Source organism: Bubalus kerabau, chromosome 4, assembly GCF_029407905.1.
Source record: "Bubalus kerabau isolate K-KA32 ecotype Philippines breed swamp buffalo chromosome 4, PCC_UOA_SB_1v2, whole genome shotgun sequence".
Lineage (NCBI taxonomy): Eukaryota > Metazoa > Chordata > Mammalia > Artiodactyla > Bovidae > Bubalus > Bubalus kerabau.
In genome coordinates this window covers 27,422,792-27,447,379 of record NC_073627.1, presented here as the reverse complement: position 1 = coordinate 27,447,379, position 24,588 = coordinate 27,422,792, and the positions used below count along the sequence as shown (strand labels likewise).

The following is a 24,588-nucleotide window of genomic DNA, read 5'->3' as shown; positions in this document are numbered from 1 at the left end:
ACTTTCATCAACTGCGCTAATAAAAGTGTTAACTTTTATTAACACTATACCTTTTACTAAACCAGAAAAAGAAATATATTTGCTAAAAAAATAAAACAACACTAAAGCTTCAAATTATTGATATAAGTTCTTTATTCAAAATCCTAAGCACCAGTTGTGTTTAGAATTGATAATCTTTTAGATTTTTGGAAAGGGAAAAATTTACATATATCTGCAAGTAATACCCTTTCTGCAGCAAAATTTATAAACATTCACACTAAATGAGACACACAAAAACTGTAAATCGCCTCAGGACAGTTTATGCCACCAAATAAGCTACTACAAGGCGCACATTTTCACAAGTTCTCTGTATTTGGGAACTGCAGAAAGAGAACTGTGGGCCTATTCCAAGGCACCAGTACTATTGTTGCATTTGGTGAGCCTTAACATAAATATCACCTATCAATGTACATCATTGTAGGAGACATTAAAAAGTATAAATACTTGAAAGCCTCTGGGAAGAGAAACATTTCTGCAGAAATGAACAAAAATACAATCAACTTTCCAAATATTCCAAGGCTAATCTGCCCAGATACTGAGTGGAGGCTCCACAGACAGTCACAGAAAATTGACAGAATACAAGGGGCGTCTTAGAAGTCATCCAGTCCAATTACTCAGATATTGAAGCCCTGACTATCTCTGACCATCACCTTCCTGACTTGATCATGGAATTGAGTTCTTCTCCCCAGGCTTTTACTAATCTACTTCCCATCTTACTCCATAGCAGACTTAATTGCTCTCTCTCTTTCCTACCATTAAGCTTTGTCTATTATTGCCAAGTAGAGAATTTACTAGATCCTTTCAAGTTATTTACGAGTCTGTTTTCCCCATCAGACTCAGATTTCCTTAAGCCAAGGATCATGTCTAATTAATTTTTGAATCCCCAGCAGCCAGCAGGTAGCAAGCAGTCAATAAACATTTGTTGAATTGAATTAGATTTGTTCTGGAGTCCCGGCTCTGCAGTGCCTAATTGAGCGGCTTGGGGTACTCCATTAAGCCTGTTTGTTTAGCTGAGAAAAGAAGAGGTGGGGGTGTCCCTAGGTGATCTCATAAACCCCATCTAATTCTACAAAGTTTCTGATTTAACGAACTGCATTTTGTCTAAGCAGACAAGGAAAAATCACAGCTTAGGAGCAACAGGTGAGAGTGAGATCCCTGGGGAGTGGGCGCTGGTTCTCCACCACCCAGTTCTCGGCTTTGTTGTGTCCCCCGCGGGGAAAGGAAGGATGCTCCAAAACTCCGCCTCTGTGAGCATCATCAGACGGAAGGGAGGGGATTCGAGACACCCAACCGCGGTCCCCATAAACCGCGCCCCCACAGGACAGACTGGCAGGCCTAGCCAATCAAGAGAGGAAAGATCGTTCTCTACGGCCTGTCGGACAGCGATAGAGCCGGGCCCAGACACCGCCCCCACACGCGGGGAGGTGACCGTTGAGCCCAAATGGGCGGTGTCACCAGCCAATCAATATGTTTCTAGACGTTTCAGCGACCAATTAACGAGAAGAACGCCTCCGAGCCAGGCAAGCAGAGGGCGGGAATAGTTGCAACCATAGGCCGAGGCCAGGGTCGGGCCCACATTTTTCTGTTGGGTATGGACAGTAGAGGGTTGCAAAGTTAGGATCGGGGGAGCGGGAAGTTGGAATCCAATCATTGTGAGGCGTGGCCAACTGCGTCATGTTTCTTAAACGACTGTCCTTAGAAACCCGCCATCCCTCCCATCCTGTTCCTCTCACCTTCCTTCGAGGCATTGCCGGCTGCTGCGGCCCGACGGTTATGATTCGGGCAGCGGCGGCAGCAGCAGGAACGGTGGCTCCGGCGGGCTCCGTGGCGGCCTCTGTAGCAGTCCCAATCCTGCGGACGATCCCAAGTGCCTCCTGCTTCTCAGCGTCTAGAGCCTTCTGCGCAGGCGCCGCGGGCTGAGGCGCTTTTTCCTCCACTTCCGGCTGGGGTTTGCGTCACTTGACGTTACGGGTCAGAGAGGATGCTGGGAGGTTCGTTCCCTTGGTGAGGCTACTGAGCGCCATTTTGGACTTGGGCAGGAAGTGGCTCCGGTGGTGGAAAGTCGGGCCAGCCATGTTTAGTTAGGGGAATGACACCCTTTGTAGGCGTGGGTAGCCATTCCTGTTTGGGGCAGAAGCCTGACAATTGAAGTTAATGGTTCTCATCTTTACCTTGGGCAAAATTTCCCTTCCTGGTCGTTTTAATTTCTGAAGTCGAGGAAGGAAAGCCCCAGAATCCATCAGGTTGCTGAGATTTAACCCCTTCGTCGCCGAATTGGCTAAAGGACGTTTCCGTTTATGGGCATAAACTCAAAGTTGGGAAGGGATATTTTGCAGAAGAAACAATTTTAACAGCTATCCTGTGTCAAAATGGTGAGGAATGGGAGCTTGGGAAAGGAACGAAAGGGTAGCGTCCATCACCAGGAAGTTTCTTGTCTGGTAGAGGAGACATTGTCCTTGCCCTTTAGCAAACATCAAGTAGATTAATTCGTTCAATCGCAAAAGGAGACCGAACCATTCTCCAGAAGCTGTAGCTACAAAGAAGAGCCAGTTTAGCTCTGTGGTGAGCGCCCGTCTCCTTACCCCATCCTGTATGGGTATGAGCGCCTTGGGTGGCCCGCAGGATGAGAATGTGTGTGCATCTGTGTGCGCCAGAGCCGCAGAAGCCTTGAACTTCATGAGCCCAAGTGACCTCTCGAAATTCAGCTGCTTCAGCCAAGAGTTGGGGGACGGAGAAACAGGAAGGAATATTTTTAGTAAAGCTGGATCTCAGGCACTGATTTTTAAATAATAGTGAGGGGGCCTCGAAAGAAGAAGTTGTGGACGATAAAGGCAGGGACGTGGATAGCAGACGTTGAGGGTTTGAGTGAAAGTCGCTCAGTCTTGTCCGATTCTGCGACCCCATGGACTGTAGTCCATGGAATTCTCCAGGCCAGAATACTGGAACGGGTACCCTTTTCCTTCCCCAGGGGATGTTCCAACCCAGGGATCGAACCCAGGTCTCCCGCATTGCGGGCGGATTCTTTACCGGCTGAGCCACAAGGGAAACACGTTGAGGATTTAGGTTTGCTGAAATTAGAGCCTTGAGAGGACCAAGGCTTGACCCGGAGCGCATGGGTGGGATCCAGGCAGGCTCAGTCATTAATTTAGGATCCTGGACCCCAGTGTCACCTAAGGCTAGCTAAAATGGAGATTTTCCCCCCCCTGGAGCTGAGATTAAGAACGAAGCAGCATAAGGCAAACATTTGATTGATGTGCTAAACAGAGGACTCTGAAGGATTGAAGTTCCAGACCCTTAGCTAGCACTCTCCTTGGAGATACTCTGCGTGCTTAATTCCTCAGTCGTGTCTGACTCTTTGCGACCCCATGCACTGCAGCCCGCCAGGCTCCTCTGTCCATGGGATTCTCCAAGCAGGAATACTGGAGTGGGTTGCCAGACCCTCCTCCTGGGGATCTTCCCAACCCAGGGATTGAACTCAGGTCTCCCACCTTACAGGCGGATTCTTTACCAGCTGAGCCACCAGGGAGATATTCTGGGCTGGTTTAACGTTAAGGCAGACAGCTTTTGGTATTTTATTTTTATTATTTTAGCTTTTAGTCTTTACTATAGATACCTTTGAATAACTTACTTAGTTTGAAGTGCACATAAGATCTTATTTGGAAAGGGCTCCTGCTTGTTCTTCTTTTGTATCCCCTCAGGACTTAAGCATTTAATTTCACGCTAATACTTTTATTCTGCACTTACTGGTATGTTCCTAAGGTTATTTTTGAGTGTTCTGGCTCCCCAACTGCTGGTCAGGAGCTCTTATGTTAAGAGCATGTCTCACTTCTTTAATACCATCCTTAATAGTACTCAGTCCATTCTATGCTGTGCTTAGTCACTCAGTCGTGTGCAACTCTGCGTTCCCATGGACTGTAGGCCCGCAAGGCTCTTCTGTCCATGGCATTTGTCAGGCAAGAATACTGGAGGGAGTTGCCATTTCCTTTTCCAGGGGATCTTCCCGACTCAGGGATGGAACCCACATCTTTTGCATTGGCAGACGTGTCCAGCATTGGCAGATGTGTCCTGCATTGGCAGACGGATTCTTTACCACTAGCGCCACCTGTGAAGCCTACAGTAAATTCTTGCTGGTCAATCATAATGTGTTTACTGTTTCACAGCCTGAATGTATAGCACTCAAAGATGGTGAAATGTGCCTCCCTGGAAATTAGTATTTTAGAGTAAAATCTTATCCCGACTTAACTATTCATCATACAAACACCAACATTACAGATGTTCAACATTAATTAATCACCTACACTGAATTTTCAAACACTGCAGCCAGCACTAAGAGTTTACGGTTTCAGTTAGACATGGTTCTTGCCCTTGGAAAGTGTACCCTCTAGCAAAAAGATGGAGAAACTAACACCAATGGGATAGAAATGTGATCGTAAGAAAAGTGTGTACTAAAGATGAAAGTCAAATACCTAGGTATATTTAGAATGGAGAGGGGGAAATCCTGAAAGCTTTTTCTCTCTTCCTTTTTTTTTTTTTGAACTACACATAATCTTTATTTTGTTATTTTCATCATGACACAGTTATCACCCAAAGCAGGAACTGATGTTGGTTTCATCAGTTCAGTTACCTTTTACCAGTTGCCCCCTGCCTGTCCTCATCTGCCAGACTTCACATAGGTAGCTCCACTGTTCTTCTTGCCTTTACACTTTCATACGGGCTTTTCTTCCTGCCCTGATGCACCTCTCAGCCTTGTTTAATATTTACTTTCTTCTGAAGGTCTTTCCTGACTTTTTCTTTCTAAGGTATTAGGGCATAGTGATATATGTTACTCTGCACTTACTGCTTTATAGGTACTTTTTCTTATACAACTTGGTAGATGTGCTGTTTCCCTCACTCTGTGCCTAACAAGCAATAATAACATAACTCCTACTTATTTCATTCATCAGCTCTTCTAGTGTCCAATACAGGGCTTTGATGTCAGATTTAGATTTGAATTTCAGCTCTGTCACTTTCTCTCTGCATTGCTCGTGGACAAGTTATAAAATTTACCTGTGTCTCGGTTTTCTCATCTGTGAAGTGGAGATACAAATAGCCACTTTAAGAGTTGGTATAAAGATTAAAGGAAATGATTGTTATAAAGAGCTTAGCACAATTCCTGATAGAGTAAGTGCTAAGTAAATGGCTGTTGTTATTCCAGTCACCCTAGTTATGGCTGTAACATCTTAATGTTTGTGACTATAACTTTATATGGTCTCAGTGGGTTGTATGCTTTTTTCTATTGAGCTTCACTTAACTCAAAAGATACAGAATGATTACCCAGGCATTATATATTAGGTATTGAGTCAAAGCAAGATAGACAAAACATCGTGTTTCCCTAGGTCAGTAAGCTTGTTGTTCCAAAACACAATAGAGCAGTACAATGGAAAAATAGAAAAATGAGCAAAGTTCAAAAGTGGTACAGAGGAGGAAATGGATTTTATCTGGAAGCTTTAGGAAAGTATGCATAGAGGAGGTGAACTTCATAGGACAAATAAGTTTCCCTGCAGACAAGGAGAAGAAGGACTTTCTTACAAAGGGAACAGCATGTGCAAAAGCACAGAGGTGTGGAGCAGCCCTGTGTATGGGTGGCTGAAGGCATGTCTAGATATGGAGTGGCTGACATAAAGAAGAGGCAGGAATGGTTTGGGGAACTATTTAAATGTCTTGGAGCCTGGGCCAAAGGTGAGGGGGAATCTCTAAAGGATTTTAAGCAGAGGAGTCCCACGATTAGGCTTGCACTTTAGAGATCTGTTTCTGGAAGCTGTAAGGGGGACTGATCAGAGTGGCAAGGAGACCAATCAGAACGCTGGCATAATAATAACCTTATCCAGAGTCGAGGAGGAACCAAACAGGGCAGGGGTAGCAGGGATAATCTTTTGTTTATGTTCTTGTGAATTTTCTTCCTCATATCTGTATCTCCTCTCCTCTGTTACATTTGAAACTTCCTAAAAGATCCCTCAATCTCCTTTCAGATGTTCCCCTTGCCAGTAAAATGATATATACCATATTTCAAATACAAAGTATAGTTGTCCATTGTTTGTTTCAAAGGCCTAGGAGTTCCTCAAGGTTGGGAGCCTTGCCTGGCTGGCCTCATCGTCTCCAGCTTCTTTCTTGCTGGCATCTAAAAGGGCTCGATAAATGGGATAGCCACTCCCAGGTGTTGGCTCAGTTAGGAAAGACTTGCACAGAACCAGTCGTCCTCTCTCCTCTAAGCCTCTTTCTGACCAGTGGTGGTTAAGGACAGCAGTTTCTTCTGTGTGCATAATAACTGTCCTGTAAGGTGAGGAAGCAGGCCTTGACCTTTTAAAGACAACACTAGTGTAGCCAGGCCAGTCTCATAACTTCTGAGTAAAAGTATTGACCTAGTCCCTATCCCTCTGTGAAAATCTCAGAATTTGCTGATGTGACCATAATTCATATTAAAATCTTTTCATTTACAGCTGCCTTAAAAATAGAATCAGTGAAAATATATGTTTTTTTTTTAATTGAAAAAAAAAATAGAGTCAGTGAGATCATTTGTGGTTCCTTCTTTTCTTACTTTTGCTGGATAAGGCCAGGAACTTCTCTTACCTTCTTGGCCACTTGTTAATTTGGTTCTTGGATCACCTTGTCCACACCCACCTCCAGCCCGTACCCTGGGGGAAGGTATTGGACAGATCCCAGCAAGCTCAGGCACTGTTCCCCGCCTCTGCAGCTGGGGTTATAAATAACCACCAAAACTCAACAGTCAAATAAGTACATTTTGAAAATTGCTCAAATTAAAAAAAAAGATCACTCTTATCCTGATTGAGTAGCAGTTTTCCCACTCCTGCCCTTCATTTCCCCCTTTCTTTCACTTCTCTACCTCTTTTCTCTGATCCAAGCTCCCTAGGGAAGCCAATCTAAGCACAAAGCCCTCATACAATGAAGACATCTTTTCCCTTATTTGACAGGGGCAAAGCCCTCCAGGGCTGTAGTTATAGTTACACAATGTTGTTATAGCAGCAGAGGCCTCAGGGCAACATATGTTCCTGGGTGGTAATTGGGTTTGCTTTAACAGACTGTCTCTCGCTGTTTCTCTATGCCCAAATTCATTTATCAAGAAAACCAGGGAATTGCCATTATGGATGGGCCTTCCATTTTTTTTTTTTTTAATTCCAGCAAAACCAAATTCTTTTTTATTCCCAGGGTAGAATGTATTTAGTGATCATGGGTTGAGACGTTTTAGACTGAAGTTACTTTCATTTATTCATTCAACTAATATTTATCGAGCATCTGGTAAGTGCTATGCTTTGGGTAGGAGCTGAGTGTACTCTGTGAATAAACAGACAGGTCTTTTCCTCCTAGACCTGTCAATTTAGGACCAGTGTGTAATAGTGGGGGCTGGGGGAGTATGACGTACACCTGCACCAACCCTCTCCACCTTTTCAAAAGTTATTAATCCAGTATAATAACACTAAATAAATGTTTGAAAAAATAAAACATCCTTAATCTCACTGCTGCTATAGAGCTATTTTTATTGTTTGCATATTGCCTTCCAATTTTTCTCCACATGCATACATTTTATTATATGTACACATTTTGCATAGATGCACTCATTGCTTACATGAAATTCCATATTTTTTACACATTCTTAATATCTCCTTGTTTCTCTGTAGTCCTTGTAATTATAATTGTAATTGCTGTGTAATGTTGTAATGTGGCACTGTGATATAACGTGCTCTGTTTGGGATTATTGAGGTTCTTTTAAGTCAGATAATGATGCAGTGTGTGTCTGCATGCATCTTAGCTCTCCTGTTTTTATTTCTACCTCTTCTACGTTGCTTGATTTTTTTCCCCAAAGACTTGTCCAAATTTAAAGTGTCACCATCCTTGTGGGAGGATACCAATTTTAAGATGTTCCCAGAACTGAGTGTTACCACTTAATAAAATCTTGCAAGTTTAGTTAAAAAAAAAAAAGAAAGAAAAGTGCACCTCAAATGTGCTTTTCATTTTATTTCTAGTTAGGATGGACTTCAGTCTTCATGTGTTTATTTGCTAGTCCTGTTTCCTCTTCCATGAAATCCCGTGCATTACTCATTTCTCTACTGAGGTCTTGATGATTTTCTTTTTAAGTCTGATTGAAAGACGGAGAGACAGGTGCTTTGTCTAGCCACATTCAGCTATTGAGTCCATGTAATTGAGAAAGGAGAACATTTGCTTCGTAATGATTTATCTGGTAGTTTCTCCTCACTCTCTCTGGCTTCTCTATGACCTCTAGTGGTAAAGTCTTTGTCAAGTATGCATGCTATTGAGAAAGAGAATGAGATTATGAACAGAATGTGTAGATGACATGGGTAAAAGCAGTGAGGAAGCAGGTTATGTCTTTCCTCAGCAAGAACTGAGGAGCAACTTTAAAAGCTGTAGTCACTCTTGCCCACTACAGAAACTTTGAAGATGGCTTACAGACACTATTTTCCTGATTACCTAGGAGAAATTGAGTCCTAGATGAAAAAAAATTCACAAACCAGTCAACTTCAGGAGGATGCAAAATGATCCTGCATTCTGCCCTTTGTAAACTGAGGGTCATTTCATTTGTTGGGAGATGTTTTCCCCAGAATAGGGGCTAGGAATGGGTTTCTCTGAGTCACTTACACATGCTTAGTCAATCTCCCTTGTGACTAATTGTCCCCAAATGTGAATCAACTGCCAGGGTGAGGGATGCAAGCTACAACTAGGAAAATAATTTCTCTATTTAAGGTAAATCAGCACATACATGGTCCAGACTCACAACCTTGGACTTCTTAGTTTTGCTCTAACCAACTGAGGTTACTGATCCAACCCAATCTCAGGGGTGAAGGATGATTTTCTTACTAGTCTGGAAATTACCTGGAGATGAGTGGGCATCTGGTCATTTTCTTTCCTGCCTAGCCTTGCCGGTAGATGTCACTACACCAGAGCATATTCTCCAAAGATATGCTCAGAAGGAAAGAGAGGGCTTCAGAAAGGCCCAGTCCAACCATCTTGACCCTATTCTCCCATGGCTTCCATTAATAACTCTGCAAAACTATCAGAAATATATATATATATGGTTCCAGACAGTACTAAAGGCTGAACTCAGAAGGCCAAGACCTCAGGTTCTGGGCAGAGTCAGAGATCTTATCCAGAGGCCTTCCCCAGATGGGGTGGGGCACACAGCTGCAGTAGGAAGGGTGGCAAGACCATTTCAATGGGGGTGTGCATATGATAGACTTATCAGGGAACAAGAGCCGTAGTCTTGGGGCTCTTCCAAATGTCACTGTGGAGTAGATACCTCAAGCAAAGCACTCCACCCACCCTCCACCCTTGCCCCTCTGTCCACACTGACAGGGGCCATCCCTTGCCTGAGGGTTGCCAGGCTCGGGCTGGTTCATCAGCTTTGGGCCTTCAGAGGGCCAGCCAGACATGTAGCCACACCCTGCCAGGAAACTGGGAAAGTTCCTAATAGTTCGTAAAAGTTCCTAATAGTCATTACTGTTCTCCTTCAAGACAAATATAAGTAGCATTAATAATCCAGGGAAATGAGCTATTCTATAAAGACTTTGGTTCCATAGTCTTCTGTAGGATAAAACTGAAATTCTTACCTGGCCTGACTACATTCTCCAAAGATAGGCCTTGAAGGAAAGAGAGGGCTTCAAAAAGGCCTAGTCCAACTATCATGACCTTCCCTGCATTATCTGCCCTCTGGTTAATTCTCCAGCCCATTCCATACAACCTCATTCTCTGTGTTTTAACCTCATTGACCCTCCTGCCCTGGTTCCTTCCACCTCAGGACCTTTGCACATACTCTTTACGCTGACTGGAAATTTCTTCCCTCATTCTCTTCTTCACCTCTTTCTACTAATCCTTCAGATCTAAAGTCAAATGTCATTTCCTCAGGGAACTATTTCCCAAAGCTTCTAGATTAGACCAAAGCCCTCATTTCTACACTGTTACAGTACCCTGCATTTTTCTTCATACCAGTTGTCTCAGTTTATAATTATATATCTATTTGTATGTCTGTTTAATCTAGATCCTTTGCCTTCTGTCCTCCCAATGCATACCTTAAAGGTTTCATGAAAGCAGTGTCCATTTTACTCACCACCACATTCTCAGAACCTAGGAAGGTACATAGCACTTAACAGGCACTTAGCAACTATCGGATATATGAAAAAATGGCAGTAATAATAATAAATGAAGGAAGTTAGAAAACATAACATTACTCTTGTACCCGCATGCATATAGCATTTGTAGATGTGTCTATATAGTATCTAATTAGAGTCACTCAATTCCTAAGACATATCAGAGTCCAAAGAAACTTCTAAATTGGTCAAGAGGAAAGTGGAAGTTACCATATGAGGCAAAATCTTAAAGGCTGTGGAAAGATGGAGGCTGAGGCTCTGATCCATCCATGTGAAACTATAAAGGAGATAAGTACAGATTTATTTATTAAATCCCCAAAATCAGTGCAAAGGAAAATTTTTTGAAAACTAGACTATGGACTCCCCAGAGAAGAGACTGTGTGTTATTTATCTCTATATCCCCAGCACCTAGCATGATGTCTGGCACATAGTAGAAGCTCAAGAAACGTATGTTGAACTATTTTGTTGAAGCTTAAAAGAGGTAGACGTGGGTCTGGGGATAAAGTAGAATACAGTTTTTCACTTGGGAAATCTCAGAGGCAAAAAAGTATGAATAGGGTCAAGAAGGGCTCCTTTACATGTATGGACAATAGCTATACAATAGACTGTTTCAGGGACATTAGGGCTATTCAGGGCCCATCCCTTGACCTTTTGAGATCATCCTTATGAAGGGCAATTACTATGCACTCTCACAAAATGCATCGTCTCTCCACCAGCAGGGACCAAACTCTAAGCTATATAAAGCATTGATCTCACCCTGCCTCACACTGTTATCTCCAGTGCCCTCCAGACTCTTGGGCACATGCCCCGTTGGTTCCATGGGCATATTCTACTCTGGTTTTCACCAAAGAAGGGAAAAACCCAGAAGGTGGTGCCCTTCAAACAGAAATAAAAATGGCTGCATCTCTCAGGGCAACCAGAGCCTGGGGCTGGTATTCCTGAGCCCACAGCAGGGAGGCCATTAGCCCCGGTCCCAAGAATCCTTGCAAGCAGCATCCCTGGCATTTAGCTTTCCATCCCTGGCACTTAACCTCAGGCCCCTTAAGTGGGGACATTTCAAACAGTTTTTCTTAGAACCATGGAGGGTTCAAAAGAATTCTTGCACATTAAAAAAATAAATCCTCCAAAAACAGCTATTGAGCTGCTCGTCCTCACTTATTTCTTTCCTCTCCCAGCAGTGTGGGGCTTAAAGTAAAGGTTGAGGACTTGGTTGTATGTTCATTAGCCTTGTTCCAGCCAGCTCTGCTGGTCTCATCCTACCTGGTACCAGCAGGGTAAGGGCTGTGTCTTTCAAAGATGGGCCTGAAGGCATAGGCATCACAAAAATAATTTGACTCTTGTCAATGATATGCTGATGTGTCATGGAAACTAGTCCCAGGGGCTTGTCGCCTCTGACTTCCCCCCTCCCCTTACAGCAGCCTATAAATCACTGAGTATTAATATTGTCTGGAGGACCCTTCTCTCCCCACCCCTACTCTGGGGCTCCCCAGCAGGCAGAAGGCTGCAAACTAAGCAGGGAGAAAAGAAGAATGGGCAGCAGGCAGGGGTGCCCATCATTTATCAACCAAACGCAGTGGTTGGTGGCTCTTTGCAGCAGTGCTCTGGCAGGCTGGGCAGGCAGTGCAGCCAGTGTTTTCTGTCAAAATGGAGAGCAGAGTCCAGCAAGAGTTCCCCTTATTTGGCTGCCCCAGCCCAGAAGTAGGGAGTCAAGGCATGAGTCCTTTTCTTTTTTTTTGGTTTTGGTGGGTTCAAAACACACTTTTGGTCCTGGATAGATTCTTACCTCCTTCCCACTCTCTTCTGCCAAGTCTTCCGTGGGGCCTCCTCTTGTAGCTTCTCTTTTGACCCCACGAAGAGCTTTCTCACTTTACTTGGCACATTACAGAAGTTTCTTAAGAGTCCCAGTTCCAGAGCTCTGGCAGGCTTTCTTAAAGGGCAGCACCACCCTCCTCCTCCTTTGATCGTCTCTGGTTTCTCCTTAATGGAAATCCCCCAGCTTCCCCATCTCTCTCTCTTTCTCTAAGGTAGGGAAAACTTGGAGAAAGGAAGTGCATTTAGTCCACTGAACAAGAGACATGCTTTTGTCAAGAAGTTCCAAAAAATGTTCCAACTCCCTCACCAAGAACAGCTGGAACCTGCCAGATTCACCTCCATAATTTCTGAGCATTGCTTCTCTGCAATATAAACAAAGTCAGAGTTCTAGGGAGTTTAGGACCCAGGGAAGTGACAGGGAGGCAGGGAAGTGGATTATAGCATGACCAATCTGGACTGTCTTCCTAACTCTCACCTTCAATTTCTGGATAAGGAGTGGACCTCCAGGTCTACATCCCTCTGACTTAGTCCTTTGAGCCCCTCCGTAATGGTTATAGACATAGTCTTTGAAGGCAGATGGACCTGTCTTCTCTAGCTGCATACCCTTCAATACATTTCTTAACCTTTCTGAGCCTCAGTTTTCTCACCTGTGAACTGGGGATAGTTATGTCTACTTATAGGATATAATAACTGTGACTAAGAGTTAAATAATATTATGTGGGCAAATTACTTAGCCTATAGGAAGCTCCCAGTAAGTAGAAGTGGTATTCTTCTATGCCTTTTGGCCAGGGCACACGGCCTATGGCATCCTGAGTATATTGCTTTCTTCCTGGAGCCTTGATGTTAGTGTCTCCTCAGGTGGCACAAGCTTCGTGGGCATTCTGAGGAACACAGACTCACCACTGATTCAGAGATCCCAGGATTTCTAACCTATTTGGGGAAGAAATCAAAATTTGGTGTATATAGCCAAAAAATTGACAGGGTTGAGATCTAGACCCTGGCTTGACATTCTAGGCAAACACCAGTAGATCAGAGAATTGGATGGAGCTTCCAGGGAAGGTACCAACTTGAGTGATGCTATCAGACTGTCATGGAAGAAGCAAGACCAAGCAAACTACACACTATTTTGTAGACTACCAGGCCTTTGCCTAAGTTGGATGGAAGCAGGGGTTACAGAGGCCAGTGGTGGAATGTACTGGAACATTCCAGGCCCTCTGCTGCACAACATCACCCCTTGAGCTTACAGCCATTAGGGTCTTCCAGGAAGAATTGGGTACAAGGACCTCCCCCTCCACCATGCACAGCAAGAAATCACCTGCTCTGAAAGAAGCATTATTCTAAGTGCTACCAAGTTACTGAGTGTGGGGAGCATCAGTACAGTCTTTTGGGACTTTTTCACCAGATAGAGAGACCCAGCTGCTAAGGCCATTTTATTGAGCGAGGAGCATCTTGTGGAAAAGATCTGCTGCGTACAGGATACCCACAGGAAAAGCCAGGAACAGGTACCTAATCAATCAGGGCTTAAGAGCTGGATGAGCTATAACTTCATTTTTCAGTAAGAAACAGATAGAATGAGGCTAATGAAACTCAAGAGTCAGAGCCCCTCACTTGCACAGAACCCTTCCAAGTCCTTATCCCTAATTCTATAATTATTTTACTATTTAACTTGAGGAAACCTCAAGTGGTATGAGCCTTAGACTTAACAGAACCTGAAGCTCTCCCTGCTTTTAGTCTGCAGGACTTTTAGCCTCAACCTACAGGAGTGATCATAAACAGCTGGAAAAACGAATACATAAATAATCAACTTTGCCCCAACATTGCCAGATGCAGTGGCATGCCCTAGTAACTGACAAGCAATAACAGAGCAAATGTGTTCCTTTGCTTGGAACTGGGGAGAAAGGGGACTTCCTTGGTGGCTCAGTGGATAAGAATCCGCTTGCCAATGTAAGGGATATGGGTTCGATCCCTGGTCGGGGAAGATCCCACATGCCTCGGGGCAACTAAGCCCATGTGCCACAACTACTGAGCCTGGGCTCTAGGGCCCTCTAGCCGCAACTCCCAAGCCCACATGCTGCTACTACTGAAGCCCGCAGGCCTAGAACCTGTGCTCCAGGATGAAAAGCCAACACAGTGAGATGCATGCTCCACAATGAAAAGGAGCCCCAGCTCGCCGCAACCCAGAGCAACTAAAGCTTGTGCGAAGCAACAAAGATCCAGCACAACCAAAAGTAAGTAAGTTAATTAATTAAAAAAAAAATAATTGGGGAGAAAGGACAAACATATAAAAATGACAGAAGAGGAATTATGAAGGCACTCATGCTGCTAAGTAAGCGTGCACAAAATAATGGGCCAAACACCCAAGTCCTGGAGGCATCTTTACTGTCTTGCAGGATTAGCTGAGGAGCACTTGCAGGAAGTGAGGTCTGATTGGAAGTTGAAGTTGATGATGAAGACGGTAGACAGGGCAGCTTGGTGTGCTGCAGTCCATGAGGTCGCAAAGAGTCGGACACGACTGAGCGACTGAACTGAACTGAGGGGGAATATCATCTCCAAAGCACAGAAGATGAAACTGTGGACACATCTGTGGTGATATTTTACAGTTATATGTTACAAAAGCCCTTTAGATAATATTCTTGGCTCTGAAAATAGTTTCTGAGCCTATGTCCTAGGTCTGAAGGAAATCAGACTACAGCTCAACTTTCACATCACTTGTCTCTTCTGTTACATTTATAGTATCTTTGAACTGGATTTTATGGTACTTGATTCTTCATTTGGTACATGGTGTGAGGGTAAGGGAGAGGATTAGATGTGAAATTAGATGAAGAATGTTTAGAGTATTGTAGCTTATTTGCCCACGGGTCATTGTATTTTTGAGGCTGACCTGGATAAGGTAAATGGGAACAATGGTGGGGAAGAGAGAAGTCTAAAGTGGTGTGAAATGAATAGGTCTTTTGGTCTATACACAGTCTTCTAAGGATATACACAACCAGCATTTCCTCTCCAGAGACTGATCTCTAAAGGACCTGGGAGAGTCATATGTGGGGGATGCAAACTGTTCCCACCAAGGTGCTGCTCTAAAAAGATGGTCCCTCAAGGTACCCATAATCACATGACACTGCAGAACTAAAGTTTATTTTAATTTGCTTTTTGTGAAGCTATATCTGCATGCTGGTCATAGAGCTGGGTGTAGTCATTAGCTTGAGGACCAAGACATGCCTGTTCTCCTCAAGAAACTTCAATATTTTAGTGAGGAGGACACTTAAGAAGAATGCTAACCTGGATATTTCATAACTCAAAGAACCAAATCTTTTGTGTCTCACAGTGACCTTTTAGGGATATCATCAGTTCAGTTCAGTAGCTCAGTTGTGTCCAACTCTTTGTGACCCCATGAATCGCAGCATGCCAGGCCTCCCTGTCCATCATCACTCCCGGAGTTCACCCAAATTAATGTGCATCGAGTTGGTGATGCCATCCAGCCATATCATCCTCTGTCGTCCCCTTCTCCTCCTGCCCCCAATCCCTCCCAGCTTCAGGGTCTTTTCCAATGAGTCAACTCTTTGCATGAGGTGGCCAAAGTTTTCGAGTTTCAGCCTCAGCATCAGTCCTTCTGATGAATACCTAGGACTGGTCTCCTTTAGGATACACTGGTTGGATCTCCTTGCAGTCCAAGGGACTCTCAAGAGTCTTCTCCAACACCACAGTTCAAAAGCATCAATTCTTCGGTGCCGAGCTTTCTTCACAGTCCAACTCTCACATCCATACATGACCACTGGAAAAACCATAGCCTTGACTCGATGGATCTTTGTGGGCAAAGTAATATCTCTGATTTTTAATATGCTATCTAGGTTGGTCATAACTTTCCTTCCAAGGAGTAAGCGTCTTTTAATTTCATGGCTGCAGTCACTATCTTCAGTAATTTTGGAGCTCCCAAAAATAAAGTCTGACACTGTTTCCCCATCTATTTCCCATAAAGTAATGGGACCAGATGCCATGATCTTAGTTTTCTGAATGTTGAGCTTTAAGCCAACTTTTTCACTCTCCTCTTTCACTTTCATCAAGAGGCTTTTTAATTCCTCTATACTTTCTGCCGGGAGAAGGCAATGGCACCCCACTCCAGTACTCTTGCCTGGAAAATCCCATGGACAGAGGAGCCTGGTGGGCTGCAGTCCATGAGGTCGCGAAGTGTCGGACACGACTGAGCGACTTCACTTTTACTTTTCACTTTTATGCACTGGAGAAGGAAATGGCAACCCACTCCAGTGTTATTGCCTGGAGAATCCCAGGGACGGGGGAGCCTGTTGGGCTGCTGTCTATGGGGTCACACAGAGTCGGATACGACTGAAGTGACTTAGCACCAGCAACAGCATACTTTCTGCCATAAGGGCGGTGTCATCTGCATATCTGAGGTTATTGATATTTCTTCCGGCAATCTTGATTCCAGCTTGTGTTTCTTCCAGTCCAGCGTTTCTCATGATGTACTCTGCATATAAGTTAAATAAGCAGGGTGACAATACACAGCCTTGACATACTCCTTTTCCTGTTTGGAACCAGACTGTTGTTTCATGTCCAGTTCTAACTGTTGCTTCCTGACCTGCATACAAATTTCTCAAGAGGCAGGTCAGAGGCTCTGGTATTCCATCTCTTTCAGAATTTTCCACAGTTTATTGTGATCCACACAGTCAAAGGCTTTGGCATAGTCAATAAAGCAGAAATAGATGTTTTTCTGGAACTCTCTTGCTTTTTCCATGATCCAGAGGATGTTGGCAATTTGATCTCTGGTTCCTCTGCCTTTAATAAAACCAGTTTGAACATCTGGAAGCTCACGGTTCACGTATTGCTGAAGCCTGGCTTGGAGAATTTTGAGCATTACTTTACTAGCGTGTGAGATGAGTGCAATTGTGCGGTAGTTTGAGCATTCTTTGGCGTTGCCTTTCTTTGGGATTAGAATGAAAACTGACCTTTTCCAGTCCTGTGGCCACTGCTGAGTTTTCCAAATTTGCTGGCACATGGATATCATAGGGGTAGGTATATCTTTTTCATGAAATGTTCCCTTAAAAGATTAGCAGGGTCTGACACACATCACCTAAATCAAATCCCTTATGATTATACCGTGGAAGTGAGAAATAGATTAAAGGGCCTAGATCTGATAGATAGAGTGCCTGATGAACTATGGAATGAGGTTCGTGACATTGTACAGGAGACAGGGATCAAGACCATCCCCATGGAAAAGAAATGCAAAAAAGCAAAATGGCTGTCTGGGGAGGCCTTACAAATAGCTGTAAAAAGAAGAGAAGCAAAAAGCAAAGGAGAAAAGGAAAGATATAAGCATCTGAATGCAGAGTTCCAAAGAATAGCAAGAAGAGATAAGAAAGCCTTCCTCAGTGATCAATGCAAAGAAATAGAGGAAAACAACAGAATGGGAAAGACTAGAGATCTCTTCAAGAAAATTAGAGATACCAAGGGAACATTTCATGCAAAGATGAGCTCGATAAAGGACAGAAATGGTATGGACCTAACAGAAGCAGAAGATATTAAGAAGAGGTGGCAAGAATACACAGAAGAACTGTACAAAAAAGATCTTCATGACCCAGATAATCACGATGGTGTGATCACTGACCTAGAGCCAGACATCCTGGAATGTGAAGTCAAGTGGGCCTTAGAAAGCATCACTATGAACAAAGCTAGTGGAGCTGATGGAATTCCTGTGGAGCTATTTCAAATCCTGAAAGATGATGCTGTGAAAGTGCTGCACTCAATATGCCAGCAAATTTGGAAAACTCAGCAGTGGCCACAGGACTGGAAAAGGTCAGTTTTCATTCCAATCCCAAAGAAAGGCAACGCCAAAGAATGCTCAAACTACTAAACAATTGCACTCATCTCACACGCTAGTAAAGTAATGCTCAAAATTCTCCAAGCAAGGCTTCAGCAATACGTGAACCATGAACTTCCTGATGTTCAAGCTGGTTTTAGAAAAGGCAGAGGAACCAGAGATCAAATTGCCAACATCCTCTGGATCATGGAAAAAGCAAGAGAGTTCCAGAAAAAACATCTATTTCTGCTTTATTGACTATGCCAAAGCCTTTGACTGTGTGGATCACAATAAACTGTGGAAAATTCTGAAAGAGATGGGAATACCAGACCACCTGATCTGCCTCTTGAGAAATCTGTATGCAGGTCAGGAAGCAACAGTTAGAACTGGACATGGAACAACAGTCTGGTTCCAAATAGGAAAAGGAGTACGTCAAGGCTGTATAATGTCACCCTGCTTATTTATATGCAGAGTACATCATGAGAAACGCTGGACTGGAAGAAACACAAGCTGGAATCAAGACTGCTGGGAGAAATATCAATAACCTCAGATATGCAGATGACACCACCTTTATGGCCAGAAAGTGAAGAGGAACTAAAAAGCCTCTTGATGAAAGTGGAAGAGGAGAGTGAAAAAGTTGGCTTAAAGCTCAACATTCAGAAAACGAAGATCATGGCATCCGGTCCCATCACTTCATGGGAAATAGATGGGGAAACAGCGGAAACAGTGTCAGACTTTATTTTTGGGGGCTCCAAAATCACTGCAGATGGTGACTGCAGCCATGAAATTAAAAGACGCTTACTCCTTGGAAGGAAAGTTATGACCAACCTAGATAGCATATTCAAAAGCAGAGACATTACTTTGAAACAAAAGTCCATCTAGTCAAGGCTATGGTTTTTCCTGTGGTCATGTATGGATGTGAGAGTTGGACTGTGAAGAAGGCTGAGCACGGAAGAACTGATCCTTTTGAACTGTGGTGTTGGAGAAGACTCTTGAGAGAGTCCCTTGGACTGCAAGGAGATCCAACCAGTCCATTCTGAAGGAGATCAGCCCTGGGATTTCTTTGGAAGGAATGATGCTAAAGCTGAAACTCCAGTACTTTGGCTACCTCATGGGAAGAGTTGACTCATTGGAAAAGACTCTGATGCTGGGACAGTTTGGGGGTAGGAGGAGAAGGGGACGACAGAGGATGAGATGGCTGGATGGCATCACTGACTCGATGGACGTGAGTCTGGGTGAACTCCGGAAGTTGGTGAGGGACAGGGAGGCCTGGCGTGCTGTGATACATGAGGTCGCAAAGAGTCAGACACGACTGAGCGACTGAACTGAACTGAACTGACACACATCAGGGATCTCTCATCCATAAACATACCTAAATCCTTTTTTAAAAGCAGCTTGATTGAGGCATAAATCATATACCATAAAATTCACTTATTATACATGTATAATTCTATGATTTTTTAAAGTTTATAGAGTTGTGCAACCATCAGCATATTCCAGTTTTAGATCATTTCCATCACCCCAAAAAGTTCCACTGTGCCTGTTTGCAGATAATCCCTGCTTCTACTCTCAGCTGGAGGCAACCTCTGATCTGTTTTCTCTATAAATTTGCCTTTTCTAGATAGTTCACATAAATGGAATCATATAATACGTGGTCTTTTGTATCTGGCTCTTTTACTTAGCATATTGTTTTTAAGGTCCATCCACATTGTAACATATATCAGTAGTTTATTCCCTTTTATTTCTGAACAGTATTCTCTATAAATTCTTTTGGAAGTTATTTATGTTTTGAGGTAACACTGACCAGGATGCAGGAGCCCTGGTCTTCTGTCCTGCCTCTTATTTGCCAACTGACCTCTACCAAGTCCTTCCCTTGTCTTGAAACCCACTTCTCCATTTGTAAAATGAAGGGACTAAACTGATTATACACAGTCTCTAATGGGTCTTTGTATTTTTCATGGAGTGCCACTAGGTCCTGTATACCAAAATTTTGATGTCTCATTTACCCATTTTGATATCACATTTACCCTTTACCTATGGGTCAGGAAGATCCCCTGGAGAAGGGAATGGCTACCTAATCCAGTATTCTTTGCCTGGAGAGTTCCAGAGGACCCTGAACTGTCCATGGGGGTCACAAAGAGTTGGACAAGACTTAGTGACTAACGCTTTGACTTTTTTTTTTTTTTTTAATTTTAAAACGTAACAAATCCTTTATTGTTAAGGATGAGGAAACTTCAGTTTTAAAAGGCTGCAGTTTAGCAAGAAAAGTTGATTCCCACTGAGAGGAAAAGAAGAGTTAAGGAGTGAACATTACCCAGTCTCAGAGATGGAGAATGAACAAGTGAGAGAACTAAGCAGAAGACAGAAAGTGGTGGGCTGCAGCAAGGGACAAAGTGTGTCAGGCAGAGCCCCGAAGGTCAAAATCCAGGCCACAGTTATCTTGGGAGTAATAGGGCAGGGATGCAGGAAAGGGAGGCCCCCAGAGTGGGAGAGATGTTGAGGGCTAGCCCCCCTCCCTACTCTGTTCCCATAACCTCATTCATTCCCTCAACACTCCTTCTCAATCCCTCTAAGGCTGCTCTGCTCCTTCAGCTCTGACCCCATTTCCTCAGGATCTCGTTCCCTGAGGAGCCAGGCCTGACATTTCAGACAGAGGCTGAGGGAATGAGGTAGGTCAGAAAAAGACACTGTGTTTCTGCGTCATTTTATTTTTTGCCTTTATTACTTTGGAACCCAGGGGCCAAAGATGTAAGTACTTATACATTTACCAGGAAGTTCAGAGGTAGTCCCAGGTACCAAGGAATATCAAGACTTCTCTAATCTTTGCTGAACAATTGCTCCTGAGTATCAGATTCTGGAGAATAAAAATGGTGATTTGGAATTTCCATTCTTGTTGGTTATTCTGGCATAAATGTACAGGGTAAAGGATCAAGGTGCCCCAGAAGTAGGGCCAGACAGCACCTTCAGAACTGGAAAGCTTCTCTTGACTATGACAACCCAACCTTCTCTTAATTCAGTAGCCAGTGGATCCTACAGATCCTCTGATCTAGAAATCTCCAAATCCTTTCATCATTGGTAGCCCTTCAGACATCCACAGCTTTTAAGACCCAAGGCCTTATAGGGACTACTTGGGAAAGGGCCACACCTCTGACCCCATACTTGTAGGAAAAATAATTTGAGTCCTCATTTATTTGTGACAGCTGTGGACATCCCAAGAGCAGGCTAGGATCAAGGGGCTGAGCATTTGCTGTTGGAACCTTCTGAGGAAAATAATTCTCCCATAGATGAAAAACAGTTTATTGATATACTTGGTGTATGTAATTCTCCACTTTTTTTTAAATTTAAATTTATTTAATTGGAGGCTAATTACTTTACATAATCCTCCACTTTTGATGTTTTTGAGTGCCTGCAACCAACCTCCCTGAAAGCAGCACCCAGAACATGTCTCTAGACCACTTCTGCTTACAGGCTCCAAGGCCTGCTGGGTTATGAACTCCAGAATAGGAAGTATGTCTCTGAATATTATTGTCATTCCATAGTGCCTAGCTCTGTGTCTGGCACATAGTGGTCATTTCAATAAATTTGTGACAAGCAAATTAATTGGTGACAATCATGTTGATAAAGATGACAGAGAGACAATGAAAAGGTTTTCTTGAAGCTAGAAGATGCTTTTAAGGCAATACACCTCCCCTTGGCAGCACACACTCTCCCCCAAACCCTGGCTGCTTCTTCATTTTTAAAAGAATGTTTTTTTTAATTTGGCTATGTCGGGTCATAGTTGCAGCATGCAGGTTCTTTAGTTGCAGCACATGGGATCAAGTTCCCTGGCCAGGGATTGAACCCAGGCCCCCTGCATTGGGAGCATGGAGTCTTAGTCACTGGACCACCAGGGAATTCGTAAACCCTGGCTTCTTTAATTAGAGGAAACAGACAGGAGTTGATCTTCAGATGAGGTCTTTATCCTCCCATCATGTCCATGCCAGGAGAAGCAACCAGTGATAGAGAAGGGAATGAGAGACAGCTGCTTGGGCATGATACCTGGGGTAAGGAGAGGACAGGGATCTCCTCTGCACGCCTGCCTTCGCATTCCTCCAGCTGGGCCATCTTAAGTGTCTTTAGCCAGCTTATCAAGAAGGAACACGACTCTCTGGATTCAGAAGATCCAGTTCTTCAGCTGCTGTGCCACCTCCACCAACTCTTCTTCCACTGTCTAGGCCCTCTATTCTTGGTACTTTGGCTTTAAAATGAAATTTAAACTCCATATCCTTGAGACTGCCCTCTTCTATCCAAGGGAAGAATGCCACTGCCCAATAATATGGCATTTTCTCTTTAGAACAACTCTATCAGGTTGATAAAGCACAGTTGATTCTGGCTCAGAGAAAGGAGGTCATTTGTCCAAAGTATTTCAAGATTCCTCACTCCGGGCTTTTACCTGTAACACACACCATATGGCCCAACCAGTAAAAATCACACATCATCTTCTAAGACTGCCTGAGAATTTACATGTTATGTCCTAAAATGGACAAAGTTGTCAGGCAAGAACAGATTTTAAGAGGCCAACTGGCCCACACTTTGGCTATTAGGCAAGTTAACTGTCTAGAAGTTTACTGTGTGTTGAGAAAATACTTGAATCTGAAGTCAAAAGACCTAAGATGTTTGTCCTGGGTCTGCCATTTACTAAGTGGACAATCTTGGGCAAGTCATCTAAGCCTCTGGGACTTAGCCTTCTGTAAAATAGGGACAATAATATTTTTATTTTCTACCTATTGTACATATAATAGTCTACCTATTACACACTTGTGAAAATTAAATGAGATGGTGTATGTGAAAGCTATGAAGTACAAGACAAGTGTTAATTTTAACATCTCAGCCAAACTGTATCTTTGGAGACTCTTTATGTAAAATGTAAATAGTAATCCTTTTTTGTTTATAAGAAAGTTTTATAATAACAGAGGTTAGGAGTTCATCTCTGGAGTCAGGCTGCCTGAGTAACCTTGGGCAGTGAGCAATCTTGCTTCTTTCTGAAGCCTCCATGAAGAGGAGATAATACCCATCTCATAGGTGTGCTCATGAGAATTAAATGAGGCAATGTATGCATGGTACTTAAGATATACCTGTCATGGAGAAAGAAACTCTGTGAATGTTAGCTGCTACTATTACTGATTTTATTAATGAAAGTGTGCCATAATGAGGCAGTGTAGTCTATTAAGATCTGATAGAGATCTGAGTCAGGAATCAAAAAGATTCACCTTTTGGGACCTCAGTTTCTCTACCTGCACCATAATAAAAATCATGGTTTCCTTTTTCCAGATTTTCATGGGGATTAAAAAAACATACATGAAGACTTTGAACTAACTGGAATGTTATAAATTGTAAGATTTTTTTTTAAATTGAGTTATTTATTAAGACTAAATTTTTATCAGTTCATCAATTTTTGTTCATTCCTGTCTGCCTTTGGTAAAGTTGTCCACTTCATAGAAAAGGAGTACATCATCTCCCTGTCAGTAAAAAAGATTTCAAATATCATCTTAAAGTACATTCTACAAATCTGCAAGAATATACTCTTTGCAAAGAAAAATTTTCTTTAGGGTGTTCCATATCCTCAATTTGTTTTCTGTACATAGGCTGATTTTAATGTTCACCCAACTCTTGAATTTCCACTTTGGGTATTATCTGCTTTCAATATTTAATCCCCAAAATGACCTCTCATTGCCTTGCAGCGTGCTTCCAGATTACCTCCTTTTTTCTGATTATTAATAGTTAGTATGGCTTCAGGGAATACTTTCATTTTAACATTAAACTGGGAAAAAACAGAAATAGAAAGATAAATCTGTAGCAAGATCAAAAATAGATATCATGGCTAAATATAAATCTGGAGGGAATTATCTAATTATTTGGATGGTCCCTTATCACAGACAATCTAGGATTGATTGCCTTTCACTTTTTCCACATAAGAGAACAAAATGGTTAATGAATACCAAGAGTAATAATTTTTTTCTTTTGAAGAGAATAATTTTAAGCAGTAACTTAAATGCTTCTTCCCCTCAAACGTCTCATGTATATATTATAGCATGTGATTTTCACAAGGGCGTGCATTCTCTTTGTGGCCCATTCAGGTTCATTTTGACTTGTAGGTCAGAGAGCAATGAGCTGGGAAGACCAGGATTTGGTTATGGAGTCACTGTGTAGATTTGCTCAACTTTCTCAGTTACTTTGTTCTTTCCACTCTGCTGAACAGACTTGGAATGGACAACTCTGCTCCTTTTCAGTCTCAGTTTAATTTACAAGCTAGCAGCTGCGTTTTTAGGTTGGACCAACACCAAGTAAGGACTTAGATATGTGAAGAAAGACAAATGTGGTGCCACATGAGGCACAGTAACTATTAAGTTCACGGATATAATACAAATCGCATGCAAATATTATGCAAACTTTTCATTAATTTGTAGAAATTTACTTTAGAGCTTGCAAGCAACATTGAGATCCTATGAGGATTTAAAACTAATGTTTTTAGGTTAAACCAAAAGTAATGCTTTTTGAAGTTATTGCTTTCTTCATACTTACCGGGACTCAATTGCTGAAAATTTGACACTCCTCCCAGCTCCCCATGATGATTTCACTACTGCTTTATTCCATCTTACACCCGGCCTCGGCCCCGGCCCCGCCCCCACTTTGCTTGTCGTCACGTGACACAGTATTTGCATACTACCTGGGACTGGGTGTGACGCTCCCCTTTTCTGCATCTTGTCATTGGCGGTACCGGAGAACCAGCCCCCT

General features: G+C 43.0%; 1 protein-coding gene and 1 long non-coding RNA gene across 5 annotated transcripts in view; both read right to left on the bottom strand.

Moving 5' to 3' along the window:
- KAT7 (lysine acetyltransferase 7) overlaps positions 1–1,970 on the bottom strand; it is a 34,289-nt gene extending 32,319 nt beyond the window's left edge. Inside the window, exon 1 of one of the 2 annotated variants that reach the window (XM_055576169.1) lies at positions 1,773–1,970. In XM_055576169.1, the coding sequence (XP_055432144.1) occupies positions 1,773–1,787 (15 nt within the window). In that variant the 5' untranslated portion in view covers positions 1,788–1,970. The remainder of the gene's footprint in view (positions 1–1,772) is intronic. The other variant, XM_055576168.1, reaches the window with a different exon arrangement.
- Positions 1,971–6,993: 5,023 nt separating this feature from the next.
- Positions 6,994–24,466, bottom strand: LOC129651286 (uncharacterized). Of its 3 annotated transcripts, XR_008714087.1 has the most exons (4): positions 24,376–24,466; positions 11,977–12,227; positions 10,404–10,470; positions 6,994–8,341 (listed from the first exon to the last, which is right to left on the bottom strand). It is a non-coding gene; the product is annotated as an uncharacterized LOC129651286 (long non-coding RNA). The 3 variants fall into 3 exon arrangements; XR_008714086.1 differs by lacking the exon at positions 10,404–10,470; XR_008714088.1 differs by lacking the exons at positions 10,404–10,470; positions 24,376–24,466 and adding an exon at positions 12,313–12,368.
- Between the last annotated feature and the right edge of the window lie 122 nt (positions 24,467–24,588).